This window comes from Sinohyriopsis cumingii, chromosome 13 (assembly GCF_028554795.1).
Source record: "Sinohyriopsis cumingii isolate HCF-2022 chromosome 13, ASM2855479v2, whole genome shotgun sequence".
Lineage (NCBI taxonomy): Eukaryota > Metazoa > Mollusca > Bivalvia > Unionida > Unionidae > Sinohyriopsis > Sinohyriopsis cumingii.
This window is the reverse complement of record NC_142973.1, coordinates 62,965,758-62,987,531: the sequence shown is the minus strand read 5'-3', so window position 1 is coordinate 62,987,531 and position 21,774 is coordinate 62,965,758. Positions and strand designations below refer to the sequence as shown.

General features: G+C 36.3%; 1 protein-coding gene across 1 annotated transcript in view; it reads right to left on the bottom strand.

The window, feature by feature from the left end:
* Positions 1 to 19,760, bottom strand: part of LOC149785707 (Na(+)/H(+) exchange regulatory cofactor NHE-RF1-like) — a 61,726-nt gene extending 41,966 nt beyond the window's left edge. Inside the window, exons 1-3 of the mRNA XM_089979574.1 lie at positions 19,271 to 19,760; positions 13,603 to 14,064; positions 10,194 to 10,550 (exon numbers count right to left, since the gene is read on the bottom strand). Of these exons, the coding sequence (XP_089835700.1) occupies positions 10,194 to 10,550; positions 13,603 to 14,064; positions 19,271 to 19,661 (1,210 nt within the window). The 5' untranslated portion in view covers positions 19,662 to 19,760. The remainder of the gene's footprint in view (positions 1 to 10,193; positions 10,551 to 13,602; positions 14,065 to 19,270) is intronic.
* Positions 19,761 to 21,774: the final 2,014 nt, after the last annotated feature.

Sequence of the window (21,774 nt, the reverse complement as noted above, 5' to 3'; positions counted from 1 at the left end):
TGCACAGTACGATCATAGGGTTTTAGTATTAAAATGTCATTAACTAAAGTTCCTTACAAAACTATTATTTGGAAAATAATATACATAATATAGATTTGCTTAATACCTGGTGTTTCTATTTTAAAAAAATGAGTGAGACTGTAGATGTCAGGAAAGTAGATATTTTACATTTGATAATGCATTTTTTTCAGGTGACAACAATAATACCTTTGCACTAACGGTGATGCGGGATACAAAGACCATGGAAGTAGCGAAGATTGCTGCTATTAGTAAAAGTTAAAATGCCATCATCCATGTCATGAGGAACACTTTCTTTGCAGCTTACTATAACCTGGTCAACACAATTGTTCCAAAGCTCCACCAGTTGTGTATCACACAGGTATTGAGAATATTATATTACAGCTTGTTAACTGTAAAAATTCTGTGGATTTAAATGACAGTAATATGGGGGAAAACATGTGTACAACCTTAAAATATGTATTGTGATGTTACATCTGTAGTATCCCATGATTGTTGCATTAGTGCCTATATATATATATATATATATATATATATATATATATATATATATATATATATATATATATATATATATATATATATATATATTAGTAGTGGTATAATCTATTCAAACACCAATCTTTTGTCTTTGCCCATGTCAGCATCACAAAGAAAAAGTTGATTCCTTTTGCAGTGGTTATGAAAGGACCCCAATCCACCCCCTTTTGAGTAGGTAGAAAGTATAGACTAAATAGTGCCGCATGTCTTTTTTGGCCCAGCCCAGCCCAGCTTATTAATGTTTGCCTTATTCAAAACAGGAATGCATAGAGATAATAAATACTTCTGACATCAGCCATCATGGAGTGATTGTGAATCACCTGCTTCTCCATGACAGCACTATTTACAGCCAATGTCCAAGTGAACAGAAAAATAGGTGTTTGTGTGTGGATGGATGTGTAGGTGTGTCTGGAGAAAGATAAAAAGGGAGAAAGATTTTACACTGTATACATGAAATGTGGTTCCATGTAAAAGGTCTCTCCCTAGTGGACTTGAACAATGTATTTTCAGATTTCAATTGACCAAACTGATCACACAGGCCTCTAGCATACTCTATGTACCAATTAACTTAATGTGACATAATTTAGCTTTCAATATATTCATAGCAAGTGGCCTTGGGAAATGTTCTCAAATTTGTACCATGTGTATCTGTATGCAAAATAAAACCAGTTATGAATACTGTAGATCCAAATCGCCTGATCTATCTCCTATCACAAGATCAAAATCTATCTTCATCGTAAGCCAATAGGCTTCTTTTTTTTATCCATGACTGCATGTAAGAGGATTTCCTCTTTTCTAAGCAAGATGGATTAGCCAATTACGTCATCATCAACACAACAAAACAAGCTGTACCACATCAATGAGAGCGCATTTTATTGGTCATCAAGTGACTGCATTTGAAAGAGAAACTGGTTCATTCAATCAGTACGAAATGTCATAATGGGTAAACTTTTCTGAAAAAATAGTACTCTGGCTTGCAATTAGTGACTATGCAGGTTTATGCATTTTTTTATTTTTTTTTAAATGTATCGCCAGGCTACTTGATGAAAAATGAACACTGCAGATTTTTGCCAGTGGCTCATGATCAGGAGTCTATTGTGTGTAAATCAGAATTTCCGTTTACTCTTTAACAAGTTGAGTCCAAATGCAAAATGAACAGATCCAACTGCAAACTGAACAGACCCAACTCTGCTGTCACATAGCAGTTTGCTATGAGTAATAATTAGAACAAACAACAAAGACCCTAACCCTGCAGGCACAGTATGCTATGGCAGGATCTTTACTGTTTGCAGTTTGAGTTTGTACTTATGAGTGAGAATACAAAGTAGAACAAACAGGCAGTTTGGTTGCATATAAACACATGAAAAAAGCATCAGAAGGACCAGCTCAAGGTATGTACATGTACCTGCATACATGTGGTCACCTTTCCACCTTTCTGTATACCTTAACAGTCAAGATCTACAAGTGAGCCCAGTGATAAAAAAATTACACCTTTCAGAACAAGGATATACCGATCCTACTGCTACTACGAATAAAACACATTATTTACAAAGGTTCTGTGTTACAAGAATTCTAGCCACCCATCCCCACTTGAAAAGCTTAATTTCTGGGCAACCTCCCAATCAAAAAAGTTGTTTGATGGGGATTTTTACTCCCCCTCCTTCCAGATGCGAGGGTCACTATTCCACTGCAAAGGTTCAACATAAAGTTGTCTGGCCTGTGTATTTCAGCAGATTTCTGTCTCAGCAAGACAGAGGAATCCAATATATCACGGTACAAACTTTAAGCACTCATAGATGTGCCCCTGTACAAAAAGATCATGACAGCAATGATGAGAATAAAATGCATTCAGGACTTGCTCACTCAATAGATGGCACTCTGTACCAAAGAAGCATATGGTAATCACTCTGGCTAACAGAAACATCTTGCAAATTTTGATAGCATGGGCACAAATTAAGCACTCTCATTCAATGTGCATGGATAGAAATGCAAAGAGAAAGCATTATGCCCAAAGCAACAACCTTGAGAGAAACAAAAAATAATGTAGCCTCAAATGTTCAAAATAAATTCTTGAAGGGAAATGTTACTCAAAGCACAAAAATACAATTCACAGTACAGAAGGCTCACAGCCTGAGTGGCTTATAGTGACAGTATAATAAAATAAAAATGAAACGGGTTAAGAATATTTGTGATGCTTGTGATCCACTGGAATGAACACTGAATTACGGATAAAAAGCAGGCTGCCCTAAGGGATAGTCCCCATTCCTAATTACTGATAAAAAGCAGGCCCTAAGGGATAGTCCCCATTCCTAATCTAAATGGGTTTGAAACCAAATGTCAAATATTTCAAGATCATGCAGAATTACCAATTTCGGCACTTATATTTTAACGTTTCTTCCCAAATGATCCTATCTCCCCACCCAATAATGGGGCCATGCCCATTCCAAATCGCCCAAGAAAAATTCCCACCTAAAGTAATATCATAACAAAGTTTCAATTTCAGTATAACAGATGCAGAACATAAAATACCTTAAAAACTGTTAACATAGAATCTTCACAAGGACAATGGTGAGGACAATTTTAACAATATAATCCTAAGATTTATGGTAAGATTTATGATAACATTGCTGACATTACACATCACTGCTGGCATGGTAAAACCTGCCATTCACAGGGGAGATCTGGTATGTGCCATGTATACTCGCCTATAAGTCGAGAAAAACTGCAAACAACAAAAATCCTGATCAGCCAGAGCATAATGTACATGCAGATCAGTGTCTATATTGTCTACTTATTACTCCTAACAAACTGCACAGACCCATATCTGCCAGTGCCTGATGTATTAACAGATCTGTGTGCAGTTTGCATTTGGACTCATGAGTAGATACAGTAGCTGTCTATAAAGCAGAGCTCAAGATAAGAATTTAATAGATTGGGTATTTGATTCCCTAGTTTATAACTGCTATGTTTAAAATGTGATGGGAAATTTTGTGAACACTGCAAAACATAAATTGAGATAGCAGACATGATCTCACTCATCAATATACTGCTCATACCTTTTTAGATGTGTCAAACATCTTTAAAATAAATGACCACCGTTGACTCGATCATATGGCTCTATTTGAGAGAATGATCTAACACTGATCAAGTATCATTTCAAATGTGTACAGAACTGCTGATGCTTTGAATGAAATGACCATTCATACTGATCGAATGTGGCATCATATAACTTTCAGGACTTGAAAACAGGGTCTAAGAGTGGCATGTCCTGCATATGTAAGACTGCGAGGAATCTGGTCCAACATACACAGTTAACGTCGGGAACATCAAATGCAATACAAAAGAACAATTAAAATGTAAGACATTTAATGAATAAAGTATGTATTTCTAAGGAATGAGGTTTTTCTTCAGTTATCTTAGTAATAAAACGTCCAGTAGTCCATAATGGCCTTTGTTTACAGTCATAGGGGATTAATAAAATGGAGTGAAATCAATGCTGAACATGATAAAAACTGAAACATAATTATGCATTAAGCCAAAATTAAAATATGCATGTTTATAGTTGGCTGACCATTCCAGTTTCTCATTGCCGAATCTAGCACACACACCCCCGTTTTAACAAAAAATCACAATAAATATATATAGTGTTAAAAAAATAACCTGCCTACCTTAATTTTACAAAACAATGCAATAGGGGAAACAATATTTTTGGGGTAACCTCACATTCGTGTATTACATTACTCGTAAATTTGGGCTATTAATTTCATTTTCCAAGATTCTTGAAATCTGTCCCGTCAGTGATCTGCCTTGGTCTGGTGCATATGCAGATCAAGAATGTTGTTCTGATGAATGCACCCACCCTGCTATTGGTATATCTGCCCTTTAGACATGCAAATCTGGACCCTTTAACAATATCAGTAGTTGGTGATAGAAATTGTCTTGCCTCAAACTTTTTTTAATACAGCTGAAAAACCTCGCTCATATGAACTGCAAGAGGGTGAAATAATACAGAAGTACCTGTGCAATCTTGCTATAGCAGACTATCTCAGGAATGATTCTGCTATAGTAGCTCATGAATCCCATGTGCCATGTTTATGCATCATGAGGTTGTACTCTACTTCTGAGCTCCATACCAACAGTGTTTATGATGTAACAAAGTGGGTGGTATTACATTAAAGTGAACAAATGTGGCTCTACAATGATACCAAATAATGTAGACTTTCTACTTGCATTACAAAACACATGGGGGGAACAAAGTTATTTTTTAGATCTGAATTTTAAGGCCTGGAATTGCCGGTGGTCAGAACAGGAGTTTGTGCCTGGATTTTAGACTTTTTGGCCTCAGATCTAAAGCAGATCGATCTGAATTGCACATTGAAATAGCTTTGATAGCTTTGTCACTATTGCCATTTAGTCAAATAGAAAAGAAACCCATGAAACAAACTGCACCCCAAGTCAAATTTTTTGTTAGCCTGCTGTACAACAAGCAAAATATCTGTTCTGCTGTAATGTCATGCTGCACATGGATATTACAGTCTGCCATTTTTCCAACAGCATTCAGAGCATATTGTTTCTTGCTAGACAACCATAGTATTTGCTTAACCGAAAAGTGAGCAAGTTCCAAGTCAAGCACATGTGCAATTTCACTAAGCCCATTCTTTCTCTTAGGGATAAATGGTACAACAAAAACCATCCCTTTTATTGTACCCTCAGAGTTACTCATGTATGATAACCAATTCACGTACATTATCAGCAGCCAGTGCAAGCTTACAAGTAATATAGTTGCTTAAAGTATTACAGATTTCTCCTCAGTTATAACACCCGACCTATTTCCTATATCAACTGAGGCATTATCAAAATTTGCACGAGATGGCTTGTTGACTGACTAAAGTTCTGTGTTAAGTTTTAGATGTTAATACACTAAGGTCAAAGCATTTTTATGCCAACAAGAATTCCATCTGCATTTCCTGAAGCAACCATCTCTTTCCCAACTAAATTGCAAGGAGAACCTTTTTACATAATAAAAGATAGGATATATCAACAATTTCTTATTCTAGGATGGCACTGTCTGTTGATCCATAGCTTAAAACACTAATGAAATTGCACCTTTGACTGGATTCAGAAAGGGGGTCAGCAATAAATGCATTTAAGTCAGTGCATCCATAAAAACTGACACAATTTTCACATAATTTGTTGTATCTGTCAAGTTCAAAATCAGAAAATGGTTTTCATGCCTTTTGCAACACAATGGGCAGTACTCAAATGAGAAGCTGTGGGATAAACTCGTTAACCCCTGGATGTTTTTGTTGTTTTTGCGTGAAATGCGAGTAGGAAACACATTTTGTGGACGATTTCTGAATACATCCTAATACATTGACTTCCAAGTGATTTCCCATTAACCTAATTCCTAGTTGTGTTAGAAACATCGTTTTTCATTGGTTATTTTGCTCGCGCATGAGCAGAAGGGTAAAAGTTGGAGTCCTTTTTATTGCTTAACCATTTACCTCAGAGTATATGGCTTTTTAGCCCTTCGATACATACGTAGCAAAGCCACCCAGTGCAGTGCGCTATAAATAGAACATGTTACCTATTCGACTCCATCCACATAGGCCTGCCTGTTAACTGTTAAGCAGTGTAGTGTATGTTACATTTAACAGCAATTTTAACCATTTTACATTTTTGGTACACATCACATGTATAGAAAAATTGTAGATTAAAGTCTGATCATTATAGCTGTAAATTATTTTTCATGGAAAAATTTTTTTATGTGCTTTAAAATCTTGAGAGAACTCGTTCAACATCAAGTCAGTGAAGCCACGTGACCAACTGTAGCTGCCATTTCTCATACTCAAAATTTATAATTGCTTTGTCTGTGTCTACATCACTAAGTCATCTGAATTTGATAATTTATAAAAACTAATTGCTGCCTACACCAATATCAGTGCCTTTACTTAATTTACTAAAGCTTTCATAGTTGTGATTCTAATCGTGAAAACTCTGCAAGTACTTAATAAAATCTGTGACATTCATTTTGGAGAGTGGATAATACGACCCAGTTCTTTAAATAGCAGATTTCGACCAGAGCATAAACAGCGATCACATGATCTGACATAATGGTCATTCACAGCAATGAATGTAGTATCTAATAGGGGGTTTTCCCCGAAGGTGGCGCTACGAAAACCTGCTCAAAATGGCTGAATCGGGTAGAGGCATCCAAAGGCACTTGTATGAGAATCGGGTAGAGACACCCAAAGGAACTTATATGCGAATCAGGTAGAGGCATCCAAAGGCGCTTGTATGCGAATGAAGTAGAGGCGTCCAAAGGCGCTTGCATGAGGTAAAGGATTAACGGACCCATCATTTTCATATTGAGACCACTCTTTATTCCAAATGCCCATCTTATTATACTTTTTGTAAAGGTTCATCTGTCTGTGTGCAGTTCAGACCAGTCTGCCTTAGATCTGAGGCCAAAAAGTCTAAAAACATGACACAAAATCGGATTCCAACCATAGGCGAATTTTGGGCAGAAAAAAATTGGGACCTAAAAATTAGTTTTTTCCCTCTGTATTTTGTAGTGCAACTAGAACTTCCTGATTATTTGGTATCATTGTAGAGCTACATCTGTCTACCTTCTATAATACCACCCACTTAAGTGTATCATGCATGACCTTGACGCTAGAGCTTGGCAGTAGGCTACTACCTCCTGCCACGTAAACGGGGTGCCAGGGGTTAAGGAGTTAAAAAGGTGCAGGTTCATATCCTATAATCAGATCAGCCTGAGTTAGCTACTGTGACTATATGTCCCTGGGCAAGCAAATTAACTCCAGTTGCTCTAAATAAGCTACTTGTATTGTGTGCTGTAAAACATCAAATTAACAAATTCTCTTTATTCAATTTAGTCTTTAATGATGAGGGTGGGTGTCTGCTACAGCAAAATTATGATCTTTATCACTAGATTTTGCCAAGTGCAGTCAAACATGCCAAATATTCTTTGCTTCTTGCATGTGCATGAACTAGGTGAACCTTTAACTTGGCTGTACCATGGTAAAGGGCACCTGACCTATCAGTTAAACCAGGAAACTTCAAACAGATTGAAGATATAGTTTGGGGTGGGGAAGAGGTGGGTGTAAAACTAATTTTAAGGATGCAATACTTATCTGTGGCTACTTTACAGCTGGTACTTTTTTGGGTGGGAAATTATATGACAAAAATGTGTACTCCCATTAGAGTGAACCAGAAGATTACAGAACAATGGATTGCTCTTGGGATACCAAACAGACACTTGCACATGCATAATGCCCCTTAATTCTTTTCCTATGGAGCAAGCTAACTTAGTGGGACATACGGGTGGGGTGGGAGGAGGGAACCTGCAATAGCAACAGGTAAGTACTGTATCATAAAAATTAGTAAACATCCCCCCATTACATTTTATTACCAACCAATAACACCAAACCCGACGCTATTGCACAGCTGAAGTGACAGTTTGGTGGGAGACTGATGATCCCACAACTGGCAAAGAAAAACAAACACAAGGAATACTCACCCCCATTGAAGAGTAGGAGATTACTGCAGGATATAACTTGCATAAATCACAGTCTGAGCAATGATAATTGAGCCCAAGGAGAAAAAGCCTTCACACTGGTAGGCTAACAAGGACAGGTGTGTATTGTTAATGTATTATTAGGATTTTTTAATGTAGCTTTAACAATTTTTCAGTCATATTGCTACAATGTCTGCAGTGTGGCAGTGTATAGCTATGTCTAGCACTGGGGCATCATGCTACAGACATGTAGCATGATGTCCCACCCAGTCACATTATCCTGACACCAGGAAAACTAGTCTTAACACTAACATCGTAATGCTGAGTGCCTAGCGAGGCAGCTGTTAGTACCTTTTTGGCAATTCTTTGGTATGACTCAGCTGTGGGTTCGAACTCTTGATCTTCTGCATCTGAGGCAGACGCTCTAACCGCTAGGCCACCAAAGCGGTCCTAACAAGGAAAGGAGAAAGCAATGAGAGTGCCAAAACACGACTTTCATCACATCGTCCAACGATGAACAAATTAGACAGGCCCTTGAACCTCGTGGTCTTTAATTTTCAGGAGTTACAGGTTCAATCTGGGAAAGGACTGGTAAGCTCTCCCATATGCACAGAGATTCCCTTGTTTCTCATGAATATGCATAAACTGCTTAACCAAACTGCAAAGAATTTTAGAATCAACAGTACCTGAAGGTTTGGAACACAGGTCTCTGGGTAAACCTCTTTTGCAGTCAAAAGACCAGCTCTCTTCTTCCTCTACTACCTTAATCAATGGGTGGTGGTTGTTGTGGGGTTTAACGCCATTTTTCAGCACACGATAGACTATGCACGGTGGCCAGTATTAATGGTGGAGGAAGAACCAGGGAAAACCCCAGGAAGAACCACAACCCACGAGAAGCTACTGAAAAGCTTTCTCACGTATCCACATCGGCCGAATCCTAGACTCGAACCCACGCAGACAGAGGTGAGATGGCAGTGATCTGTAACTGACAGTGCTTTAGACCACTTGGCCCTCCCCCCCAAACAATGGATGAAATGGGGCAAGGGACTCAAAGGGAAGAGGTACCATATTGGCCTGTTCTGTATCAAACTTGTGCACATCGACGAGGACAAAAAGGACGTCATTTGTCTTGCTCTCTCCAAAGAGGCAGAACTATGTGACCCAATGTCTCTCTGTTGCCCGGTGAGGGGGAGGGGTGGGAGGTTGGAGGGAGAGGAAAGGGAAATCTTGAACCAGTAAACTATTACAATGGAATTAACAGGCTAACCTTAGCAGTGGGAGCAGTGAGTGGGTGAGGGTGACTCTCCACCTGCCGAATGTTTTTTTTCGAAAAAGGTTCATCAACCTCCATCTTTTCTGACCCAACTTCACAAGATGATGTAGGTACACTGCCTGCAGGAACCACATCACTACATCGAAGCCAAAATCCTTAAGAACAATGATGTCTGCATGTAGGGAAAGGGCCTATCGCTTCCCTGCAGTGAAAGGCTCCATAGCCCATAGTGATTTAGAGAGATACGTGGGTGGGGATGATCCCCTTCCCAAATCTGGCATCTTTAAGCCAATTCCTCATGGGATTAAATAACAGTCTGGACAGAGGTGGAACTTGCCCACCCCCCATCCCCATACATCAGCAAAGATAACCAAGACGTGCAGTTCTACAATGTGAAATTTTGTTTTACTTCCTTTACTCCTGAAATATCAAATATCAAAAGTTCAATGTTTATTCAAATTTTCAACTTCTTCTTGAACCAATAGTCATGAATGATTAATGATTATTACATGAGCATATAATCTTGACCTATACTGGTTATCTTCATGCTGATTCAGCTCTGCAGTGTAAATGATGCAGGTCTTGTCATATGCATGATGCATATATGCCATGTCCTGTCATATGCATGATGCATGCATGCCATATACATAATAATTGAATAATTACTGAACACAGCATAAGGTTAACCTGTCATACTGTCCTATGTGTCTGAAGGTAGTTTCAGTTGTGATAGAACACCACAAATAAGTATACTGTCTTTTGGGATATGCTACATAAACAACTGAAATATTTTTTTTTTTAATTTAACTCAAAGTTACGAACCTGTCGTGCCCCTTTTTGTTGATGTAAGATGCTTCACTCCTGGCATATCCCCCTTAACGATGATGTTGTTGCTCTTGTAATAGTTATCTGCAGCTTTGTCAACAACGAGTAATTTGGTTTCATCTCCGCCTTCCTTTATCCTGGTTATTACCTGTTGGTTGTTCTCTGATTCAATGTTAACACCATTAACTTCAATAATCCGATCGCCTTCTCTCAATCCAGCTACTTCTGCAGGTGAACCATCATCAATTTTACCAATAAACTGTCCTGATTTATCAGAGTGCAAATTAAATCCATAACCTTGAAACTCCGGCCACTTACAAATGTGGCAGAGACGGGGAAAGTATGGGTTGTTTTCTGAAAATATAGATGCATATCTTTAAATCATCTGTACATGACATCAACTGTAACTAATAGAGTAACCATCATTAAATAGAGTCTTTATTATTACTATTATTATTTTGTCACTGTTCTTTATCCATTCAACAAAGCTAAGACATTTTGGATGCACATTGTTTTTGGGAAATTGATGCATATGGTAGCAAAAGAAGAGCATGTCTTATCCTTTTATCAGTTATTCACTGTCCTGAGATGCAACTAAACATGTTTTAACAACATTCAAGTGCTTTTCTTGAGGAGGGGGGGCACAATGGTTATTACTCCACTTGTGTTCTGAGCAAGTACTCTTGCAGACGAAAGAGCATTATCAATTGACCAGTGAGAGCACACATTCCAACTGTTACATTTTCCATAATCTCGCCATGCCTTCAGGAGAAAAAACATTTGCAAGTGAGTAAATGAAATTGGAAAAACCAATTTTGGGAGTAAATATTTCATTGATAATACATGTACTTACCCAATCAAAATACATTAAGAGTACATTACAACCATTATCTCGCAAAATCCAACCATCCCAAGCATGTTTTAAGCACAAGTGTTACACGTAGTCAACCTAATTAGGTGGCAGTCAGATATGAGGGATCTCCCATTTGACAAGAAACTAATTTGGTCTAAGCTAATTCTCTATACACATGGCAGATAACACATTGTACCCATGATGATACAGACTGATCTAAGATTTGTTCTTGTCTCTTTTAGGAGTAAAATAAACAATATCTTCTTCTAACTGGCTCGATATATTTGACTTTAAAAGCTTTAAAGGGCACTGTATATGTTCTGGTGGCAAAGGGTTGAACAAGGAAACAGCAAGTCTGTTTTTGATTTTAACGTTACTTTAACAATTTTAGTCATATCACTATGATGTTTGCAGTGTGCCAGTTTATAGTGATGCCTAGCACTGGGGCATCATGCCCCACCCAGTTACATTATCCTGACACCAGGCTAATCAGTCATAACACCAACCTCTTAATGCTGAGTACCAAGTAAGGCAGCTGTTAGTACCATTTTTATGTCATTGGTACGGTTCAGCCAAAATGTTCATACCTTCGACCTCCTGCATCTGAGGTGGATACTCTAACCCCTTAGGCAAGGAAAGAGCTTTCACAACAAAGGACTGATTCCATGCGAGTGGGGGCCCATTCTAAGCAACGAAAGCTGATGTCATTTGCATAATAGTCCCATTAAGTGAAATTACAGACTGTTCAGAGAAACAGACAAAGTATATATCTCACAGATTCTACATGATGTTGCTACACTTGAATGATGTAATGGAACAAGTAGATTTGCTTTTGCAGGATTCTAAAAAGAATATGTTTCCTTGCAGAAGCAGAAGTGATAAATGGATGGGATCTGTTGCTAAACTCAAGCTTGGGAGGACCCTAATAGCAAGGGAATGGATGAACTCCTGATGTACTATGATCAGGTAACATATCTAAAGAAGAAACCACTGCTGACATTGTCTATTGATGGCACAAAGATTAATCGAAACTACCTTTCTTCATCAATGTAATAAGCAGTTGGATCAGGTATTTTTCAGCTGCATCCGATCTGATTGCAGCAAGCTACACATGTGAAACAAAAGTATAACATAAAACATTGGTTAACTTTAAATCAAAGCTGGGCACCATGTGACTTGGCTTGATCACCACCTTTTGATGGTAACAATTTAAATAAGTATGTTTGTCACTGAACTCAAAACTATTATTGGTTGTGTACATGAAATGACAAAAATGGTTATTTTATCATTTGCTTTCACATAATATGCAAGAAATCAAATTTAAAAGTCTCATTAATCTAGCAATCATTTTACTATTAATTATAATTACAGCCCTCACTCATAATACAGGGTTTGCCACAACTGAAAGTTGCAGTCCAAGACCAAATCAAATAAATAAGAATTACAATGAAATAAATCTTGTGTATAAGGGAAACTTAAAGCAATTTAAAGTTTCATTTGTCCAAAACTGTACAGTATGTGTACTTTTACATGGATTTCAGCATCCAGCAGAACCCTGCTATAATGCAATAGTTTGTTTACATTACTGCTGACCGCATTATGCACCCAACTTCAGTTTAACAAGAATCTGTGTGTGTGTTGGGGAGGGATGGATAAACAAAAAGCCAAGTCAAATGTCAAACATACAGCAATAAATTCAGTTAATATAAATTAAATATATCTTTTTATTTAATGGTTTTTGCGCATTAAATTTGGTCAAATAATAGTTTTTAAAAAGGATTTAAACTAAGATTTTATTTCATTGATCCACAGGATCTTCAAAAATAACATTTACTAATTAGGCCTAATTTCACTGATCTGAACACTCTTGTGTAGAAAGTGCACAAAATCGAATCCTTTCTGGGACACATTTCAACCAGTTGTACTCATTTTCACAGGAATTCTAGCACCTTGCAGGAACTTTAACACTGTACCAAATGTCACTTCAAAATGCAGCAAAAATCAACAACTGATCCAAAAATAAAACATGTTATTCACTAGAATTCTGCACAATGCATAGAGTCAGCAAACACAACCTATACCCAACTGAACAGGTACTGTCCTGATACTAAATCAATTTGTATCGTTAGCATTAAAAGTATTTAATTGGAACTGGGTGGCAGGTTAATTCAGTATGCACACTAAACATTTGGCCATTTCTATCATGGGCATATATATCTTGCCAAGCACATGTCGTTGCAGATACTACATTAACACAACAGATCAATTAACCATGAAAGGGTCTGCCTAGCCATGTTATTTATCAGGTACATCTAACACAACTTTAATCCAAATTGTTGAAAAGTCTACTGATGCAACAGATTTTTAGTGATCTGCCGACTTACTCCTCTCATATTAACAAATTGGCATTACTTTCAAGTCCTGAAAATGTGAATCTCTAATCAAACACACAATAATGATGTGATCACAGCCACTGAAATGGACAGTGAAGACAACAGAATATACAGCAGTATCTTGAACTGTAGGTAAAAATAAAAACTGTGGACAGCATACCCCTTTTAGGTGTGGCAATATATTTGACTTCTGGGAGATCCCCTCGGACTTGGATGTCGTTATTTTTGTAGTACTGATCAGCTTCTTTGTCAACAACTAAGAACCTGGTTTCATTGCCTCCATCTTTCACTCTCTGTATCACATCCTTGTGACTCTCCTTTTCAATATTCACACCATTAACCTCTATGATCCTATCTCCCATTTTGAGGCCAGCTGCCTCAGCTGGAGAGTCGTCATCCACTTGCCCGATAAATTGTCTATTTTCTTTATCTGCATGCAAATTAAAGCCATACCCATTAAAATCAGGCCATTTGATAATGTGACAGAGCCGAGGATAAATGTTACTCTGCCTTGGAGTTGCTTCAACCTTGTTATTGTATTCTGGCTTGACATGTACTTCTGGTTCCTCTGGTTCTGGCTCTGGTTCTCGTTCATGTTCATGATATTTTAGGCTATTTTCCACTGAAAAAAAAAATGAAAAACTTGGTAACTCTAAACAAAAGGGCAACTCAAAATGTATGTATGGTTCTGGTTACTTGACCAACCCCACATTTTCTTGTTAAAAAAAAAACAATTGAAAAAAAATTAATTTTAGGTGGAAAAAATTATAAGGATGTAACTATGATCAAAATACTTAATGATGTTTTTTTTCTTCTAGTTTATGCTTCATTTCAATCCATACAGACCAACCAGCCCCACAAAAATACTACATGCAGGTAACTTAAATCTTTTCAACATAATCTAAACTCTACACATTTTTTTATTGAGCCAAATGGATGATGAATTGTTTTACATTATCAATTACATAGGGATTCATACACTTGACAGATCATAAAGAAATTGAGTCCAATGGATCTAAGCTCTTTCCTTAGTGCTTTTGCAAATGTTTGAAAATTGCAAACCATATGATCATTGTTCAGCTGTAAATCAGATAAACATTTACACACCAAAAAGAGCTGAAGAGCCGATAATACTTGCACCCAAATTCTGTGGTTTCATTTATTTCTTGTGGTCATCAATTTTTGTGGTTTTGTACCAAAAGTACATTTTTACCGGCAGATTTTCAATAGATTTAAAAACTGACCATTGACATCAAAATCTCAAAGAGTCATTTTGTTTCTGAGTCACGAGCTTAAAACTGGGATGTTACTGTTGCTAAAAATATTTTATACAACTTTATTAGATTATACCCCTTTTCCTCAGAAGTATTGCTAACTTTCAGTTTCTTTGGAATAAGATTGATACAATATTCATTTAGGTCAAACCAGACATCATTAGAAGCCTCCTTGTGAATCCCATGTCATAATGATCCATTCAGGGGAATAGTGACAAACAAGATTTTCATGAAAGCCATCATGACAGCTCTCATGTTACTTGTTTAGGCTTGAATAAACAGTAACAAAAGAAAGTGAAAACAACAAGCTTTGAAAAATTTAACAAATAATTTATTTCCCTGGAAAAATACTATAAAAAATGAAAAAATAAGAACTTATGGTTTTAGAATCAAATCCAAAATTAATCAAAGAATAATCCACGTATTACATTTTAGAAGTTCTAATAATGAAATGTTCTGATGAATTCAAATCCCAACAAAGAATCCAAGATGAAAGGTGATAACGTATACTGTAGCCAGTATTGTGCTGTTGTTCTGTGTTATTCCAGTGTTTGAATTTCCCAATAAAATTTAACAAAATGTCTTTGTCAAAGAATTCTGGATGAACACACATGTAATTCCAGGAAAAAGAATTAATCCTTCTCAATTCAAATAATTCAAATAAACATTAAAATGTACTTCCCAAACTGATCACAAACGAACGAACTTCTTGACATCAGGTGTTTTAAGCCCAAACTGAGAAAAATGTCTATAAACAAAGATTAAACAGTAACTTGAAACGCAAAACAAATTCCCGGATGAGGGTAAACTGTTCAGAATCTTCGAGAAGTATTTACATCTAAAAGCAAGTAGGCCCAGTATGACCCTGTCAAAAACCGATCATTTTACTCTAAGAATAAGATAAAAAGTAGTTTACTTCTCTCACTGAATTTCTAAATCAAGGTCGGAAACTACGTCAGCTTTAGGTGTTTACAACTGAAGAGTCAAGGTCAAACTATTTTCTGAAAATATTCCTAGTAAACAAAACCACATTATTTTGACATGTAACAAAATTAAAAATAAAAAGATTTTGAAACTTACAAACAATTAAATTAGATCAAATATACATAACAAGCCATATTAAATGTATGACTAGCACCATATTCGATAAGGACCAACGTTAAATAATAAGAAGTCTACTAGTGAGAACCACATGTTCTGATATAGCCATGTATTTGAAAAGAGAGATAACAATAGTTTCAGGACTAAGTAGACACCACAAAACTCCTCTGATGAAACCACTTGTCAGAATGACTTTCCCTTTAAGAAGAGTACTAATATTAAGATTTTCAAGATGGCCAAATATTGGATGTTAGAACAGCAATATTTTAATTTACAAGCAACAAAACTTTTTAAGAAGTCTTCTGGTGAAAACCCCTTTGTGATACCAGGACAAGTAGTGATAACAAGATTTTCAAGCTGGACATTATGGCAGCCATATTCAACCCATATCAACCTTAGATCACACATTTTCATTTTAGACCAAGTAGACAATGTACAATGATTTTTGGTGAAATATAATGATTTTCTATTCAGAATGAAAAGTGATAAAATATTTTCTATATGGTTGCTGTGGAGACCATACTGGACTTCACATCAGCACCATTTGTACGTAGAACCAGCCTGATGACATGTGAAGATGTGTGGTGTAAAGATAAGGGGTCACACAAAAACAACCACCATTTCACAAGCTACTTAACTGCCTGAGAATATCTGGGGTGTCGATCTATCTATCACCTTTTAGAATGCTGTGGGGCAGAATGTAAGGCCAATTTGCATAGGTGAAGTGAACAATCCAACTGGTTGAAGTTATGTAACTCAAGATGTCAGAGTGCAAAAGGTATTACGAACTATTGTTGTGAATGAAAATGCTTACAGGTAAGTCATATTTACTAAAGATTATTGGCAAGTTTGTGAAAAACAGAAATGTTTCTTGGACTTTGATTTCAATGTCCGTACCACATAAACATTAGTCATTTTGGTGTATGACATCTACTGACATAGTAACACCACCAAGCACATCTGACACGCACCGTAATGCAAATGCTGAAAGATAATTTTCTGGGTGAGAAACATTTAACAAGTTCTTTTGGGAAGTTTGAACAATAGTATCCAGTAACAAATGGGTACAAAGATGAACACAAATGACACCTGCAATATTTTTAACCCCATCTACCACAGGTCTAATCAAATTTTGTTTTAGAAAAATCACCTGTCCCACCCAATGTTCATATGTCTCAAAATTTCACTCTTGGCTTAGTTTTGACGAGATTTATGCATTTTATTCCTGAGAAAATAGCAAAAGAAATAATGTACACAAATTTTATTTCTTCAATGGTCTTAACTTTTTATTATCAGGTATCTTAGTTAGTTTTATTTTCTAAGATACAGTAGCATCCATATTTTTTCTCAGCAAGAATGGAAAAGATCTGGAATTCAAATTCAGGATTCTTCTCTCAAGACAATACAACTGACAGAAAAGTTTCTTGCCCTGGGCCTCTTCTTATAATTAGCACCAAGTCTGGCACTGTTCTTCACCTGGAGCACACAAAGCATTATCATATCAGAAATATATCTTTCCATATTGGTCTAGGTATCAAGCTGTGTCAAAGAGAGCTCCCTTTTTTTTCTCTTATTATTTTACATTCATTGTCATTTAATTTAAAAATGGCCTCTCCTACAGCAGTGTTAGCAACTCTAACTTCATGGATTTTCAACACATGCTGGTTAGTGTCATGCATATACAGTGTGACCCCCACTATAGCATGCTCCATAATAACATGAATTCAGATATAATATGGTCATGGTGTGGCTCCAAAAATGTCATATTGATGCATTTTTCTTGTACATGAAAAAAAAAATCTTTCTTGAAAGTACAAAAAAAAATGTAAAAATTGTATCATCATTTTGGGGAAGAGATTGCATATGAATAATACAAGGCGATTGTGGTGTGGCTACTTAAATTTCATATGTATTTTTCTTGTACACAAAAAAAATAGTGTTTTCTTCTTAAAAGTACACAATATAATGTGCAAAAAGTTTATTCAGGGATCGTACAGGGCTTCGCCAATGTCACAAATTGCAATTGGTGTTCCTTGTTGGCAGCAAGATATACAATTAGGCGATTTTTTTATATTATCTGTTTAAACTTTTATATATAAAAACTTGTTTGGAGTGAAGAGATTCAGAGGCCCCATGAAAGAAATCTGCAAACATGATATCAAATGCACTGAAATTTATCTGTTGTTACATAAACAAATTTACTGTTCATATTGACAAACCATCTTGACAGTGCATTGTTATATCATAATCCGCTTATGTTGACATCTAGCACGAGTACTGTATGTTGTGAGATATCTACTTTTTTTGCTGTTGATACTTCTACTAGCACATATCTTTTGTGGGATTTTCAGATGCTCGCTAGAAATTAATATGTTTAAATAGACTGACATTTGTATGTGGATGGTAAGTAAAGGTCCTCTTCTTTTCACTCAGAATTAAATCCTTCAGAACATTTTATGTAGTAATCCTTGTCATCAGACCAGAACACCTGCATTTCTATCAGCCATTTACCCTTTTTAAATTTCTTATGCATGCATAAAGACAGCATACCTCTGCTACCACAGATGTAAAAAAAAAAAACAAGATCTTACTTGCTGGTCTGTTCAACATGGAGGAACAGTAGCTACAATTGACCAAATGACGGCCAATTCCTTTTTTTTTTAAATTTTACCCTGATAAAATAGTTTGTTGAAAATTCAAAGAAAACAGATTACCTCTGGGGTTTTTTTTGTTCTTTATTTAAATGTCAGGATGTGGTTAAGTGAATGTTGGCACACATGTGTGTACATGTGTAGTGATAGTATTGGACAATGCTGAATTTATTCTACCAACTTTTCTTGTCTGTAAGTACTACATGTTTCAGATTTAAATTTTCAGTAATTTTATACAAGTTTATATGAAGAGATAATTTATTCTCAATTGGATGATATTGTTTTGGGGGTCATTCACACCGAGACCACCTTGTGACCTCAAAACACGTTCTGAGTCTCTAAAAGCCCCCCAATAAAGTCTGGAAATATAGCAGGTATATAAGAATGGACTGACAGCTACATGAAAACGTCTTAAAATGATGGTTTCCTTTATCATTGGTATTGTGATTAGAACAGCTACTCTACAATAATTATTAAAGCAGTAAGAATACCCCACTCAACATACACATGATGATAATACACACCTTATATTGTTGGACTAACAACTGCTAAGGTGAATTGCGCATTCTGTCAGTTGACAGACACAGCTATTGACTCCCCCTTCCCTTTCAGGAAAAGTTATATTGAATTTTTCTCGAATATGGACAAAGACCGACTTTAAAGTAAAACCAAAAATTCAACATGTGATTAACAATTATGAAACGAATTACATATGAAAGAACATCGGACATGTGTGTGTGTGTGAGAGAGAGAGAGAGAGAGAGAGATAGACAGAGAGAGAGAGAGAGAGAGAGAGTTGTACCTGGCCGATGGTCCTCTTTCCCGGGGCGTGGTGGAGTCTCCATTCGGACGACTTCAGCCATGTCGTTTCGGACGACGATTTTCTCTTCTTTAAAGTACTTATCCGCCTCTGGATCCACTACCAACAGGGCAACTTCATCAAGTATCCCTTCATACCCAGCCTTGATTCGACTGACGACCTGCTGGTGGTTTTCGTTCCCGATATTTACGTTATTAATTTCAACTATACGGTCGCCCTCTCTCAGCCCCCCTGCTTGAGCTGGACTGTCATCATCAACTTTACCGATGTATTGCCCCGCACGGCCCTTTTCCGCGTGCAGGTTAAAGCCATAACCCTGAAAATCTGGCCACTTGCGTATATGGCACAACCTTGGATGGTAATCGTTTGCCATCTTCGTTTGTGGGTACCGTTGCAGATGTTTCTGAACACTTTCTAGAAATTACCTGTACGTCAAAAAGTAAAATGGCGACGGTCGTAGTCACATGACGTGAAATAACCAATAAAAAGAAAACTGAAGTTCCGAACAGGTAGAAGCACGTAGGCGACGATAAATGACACTATAGGTAGCCAGCCAGGTGATGTATGAAATTGGCCTTATTCAATGTACTGTCATTCCAAAGTCTATTTTATGTCGCTTGGCCCTTCTCTTGGTTTAAGTTTTTGAGCAGTCTTTATATGGTAGGTATAAAATGTGATAAGGGCTTTTGGGGTTAAAGGAACTTTTAATATGGTTATAAAAGTCATTCAATATCATTTTTCTTTTAGATTAAAACAGATAACATAAAATATAAAAAACAATGTTTATAAATTTACATGTAAAAAAGTAGCATGTAGACAAAAATATTGAGTACAGAGTACGCAAAAAGGATCTTTGACTGCAAAAAGCGACACAAAAACGGGATCTTTGTCAATAAAAGCATTTCAGGTTTTTATTTTAATATTTAAGTCAGAAAACTGTTCAAGGACAATTCTGATAAATGTTTATCATTCGAAATAGAACAAAAATTAACTAATTTTGATTTAAGCAAAAGTGTTTTACAGCGTATAAGGAATATGAGAAATTATTCTTTCTCGAAGAAAAAAACTTTTGTATTTGTTTATAAAAGCCGTTCAAGATTGTTTATAAGCAGATTATTAAAAATAATGTTTATAAATATTTATCATTTAATATAAAAATAAAGACTATGTAAATAAAGTTGGATTTAGCCAAAAGTGTTGTTAATTGCATACTAAATTAAAAAAAAGGGTATTCCCGACAGCAAAAAAAGCTTTTAATTTATAAATAAAAAATCTCCGATGTTTTTGTTGATGGTTTAAAGCAGATAACTGTTCAAAGGCAATGCGCTATAATGTTTATCATTTTAATTTTTTTTTTAAAAATTGTTTTTTAAAAAAAGGCATTTAAATAAACTTTGAGATTAAAACAAATTTATATTACATAAACTGGGCAAATGGGAATTTTTATGGGTTTGTAAAGACAAATTAATCGGGATATATCTTCTTAAAAGAAAAGAACAAATATGTATCTAAAATATTGAAAAGAATCAAAACATGTTTCGCATATTCAGATTCTGTGTAAATTAACACGCATATTGCTTAGACTTGTACAGAGTATTTTATCATAACAAATGAACATATGTGCATGAAACGTGATGATTTTTTATAACATACACATCTATATTTTATTTACTTGAACAGAGTTTAATAACAGTTATAATCGTAATATATTGATTTATAAAGTATTAAATACATACTGAGGTATTATTATGCCTGCAAGTTTAATCAAGTAACAGCTTTTCCGACATTCAGTTACTATTTTGCGTTTGACGGTTGGCGTAGTTGATCGTTTTTCACGTTTTCTTTTTGTCTGCTGTGCGGATGCCGTTGTCAGCACAGACCGTCTTCCATCAGAAGTTGATTTTAGGTTTTCCACTATCATTTAAAAATTAAAACATGCGTTCGTCTCTCTGATAGTGAGCAATGTTTCTCTGCTGCTCGATATTACTAAACAGTGATTAAATATCTCCTGTAATTTAAAGTTACCCCGATCTCGACAGCTCTCTGCTTGCTCTCCTGAAACAATATAATCTAGTGTTCGCGTCAATTTGGGCATTTATGACACTTCGCAGTCTACGACCGACTTCAAACTATGATTACCACGCCCCGCGTTGTTCTTGTCCAGTTTGTTTTTTTTAAATTTTGCCTTTCTTGGCAGGCTCCATAACAGGCTGACATAGTAAAGTAGTAGTTAGTTCTCAAAGGCTGGGGGGGGGGGGGGGGGGGGGCATCTGTCTGGTGCCCCCCCCCCCCCCCCATGAAAGGCTTGGTCCGACTTTTTTTCCACCGGCATGCTCGATGATATTTATACAATTCATTGTTTAATCAGCTTCATATATTTAAAAAAATATATTGTTACAAATCATTATTAAGGGACTTTTTGTACACGGGGAAATCCTTTTTGCAACAAAAAAAATCCCATAGTATTAACATAAAGGATAGTCTTT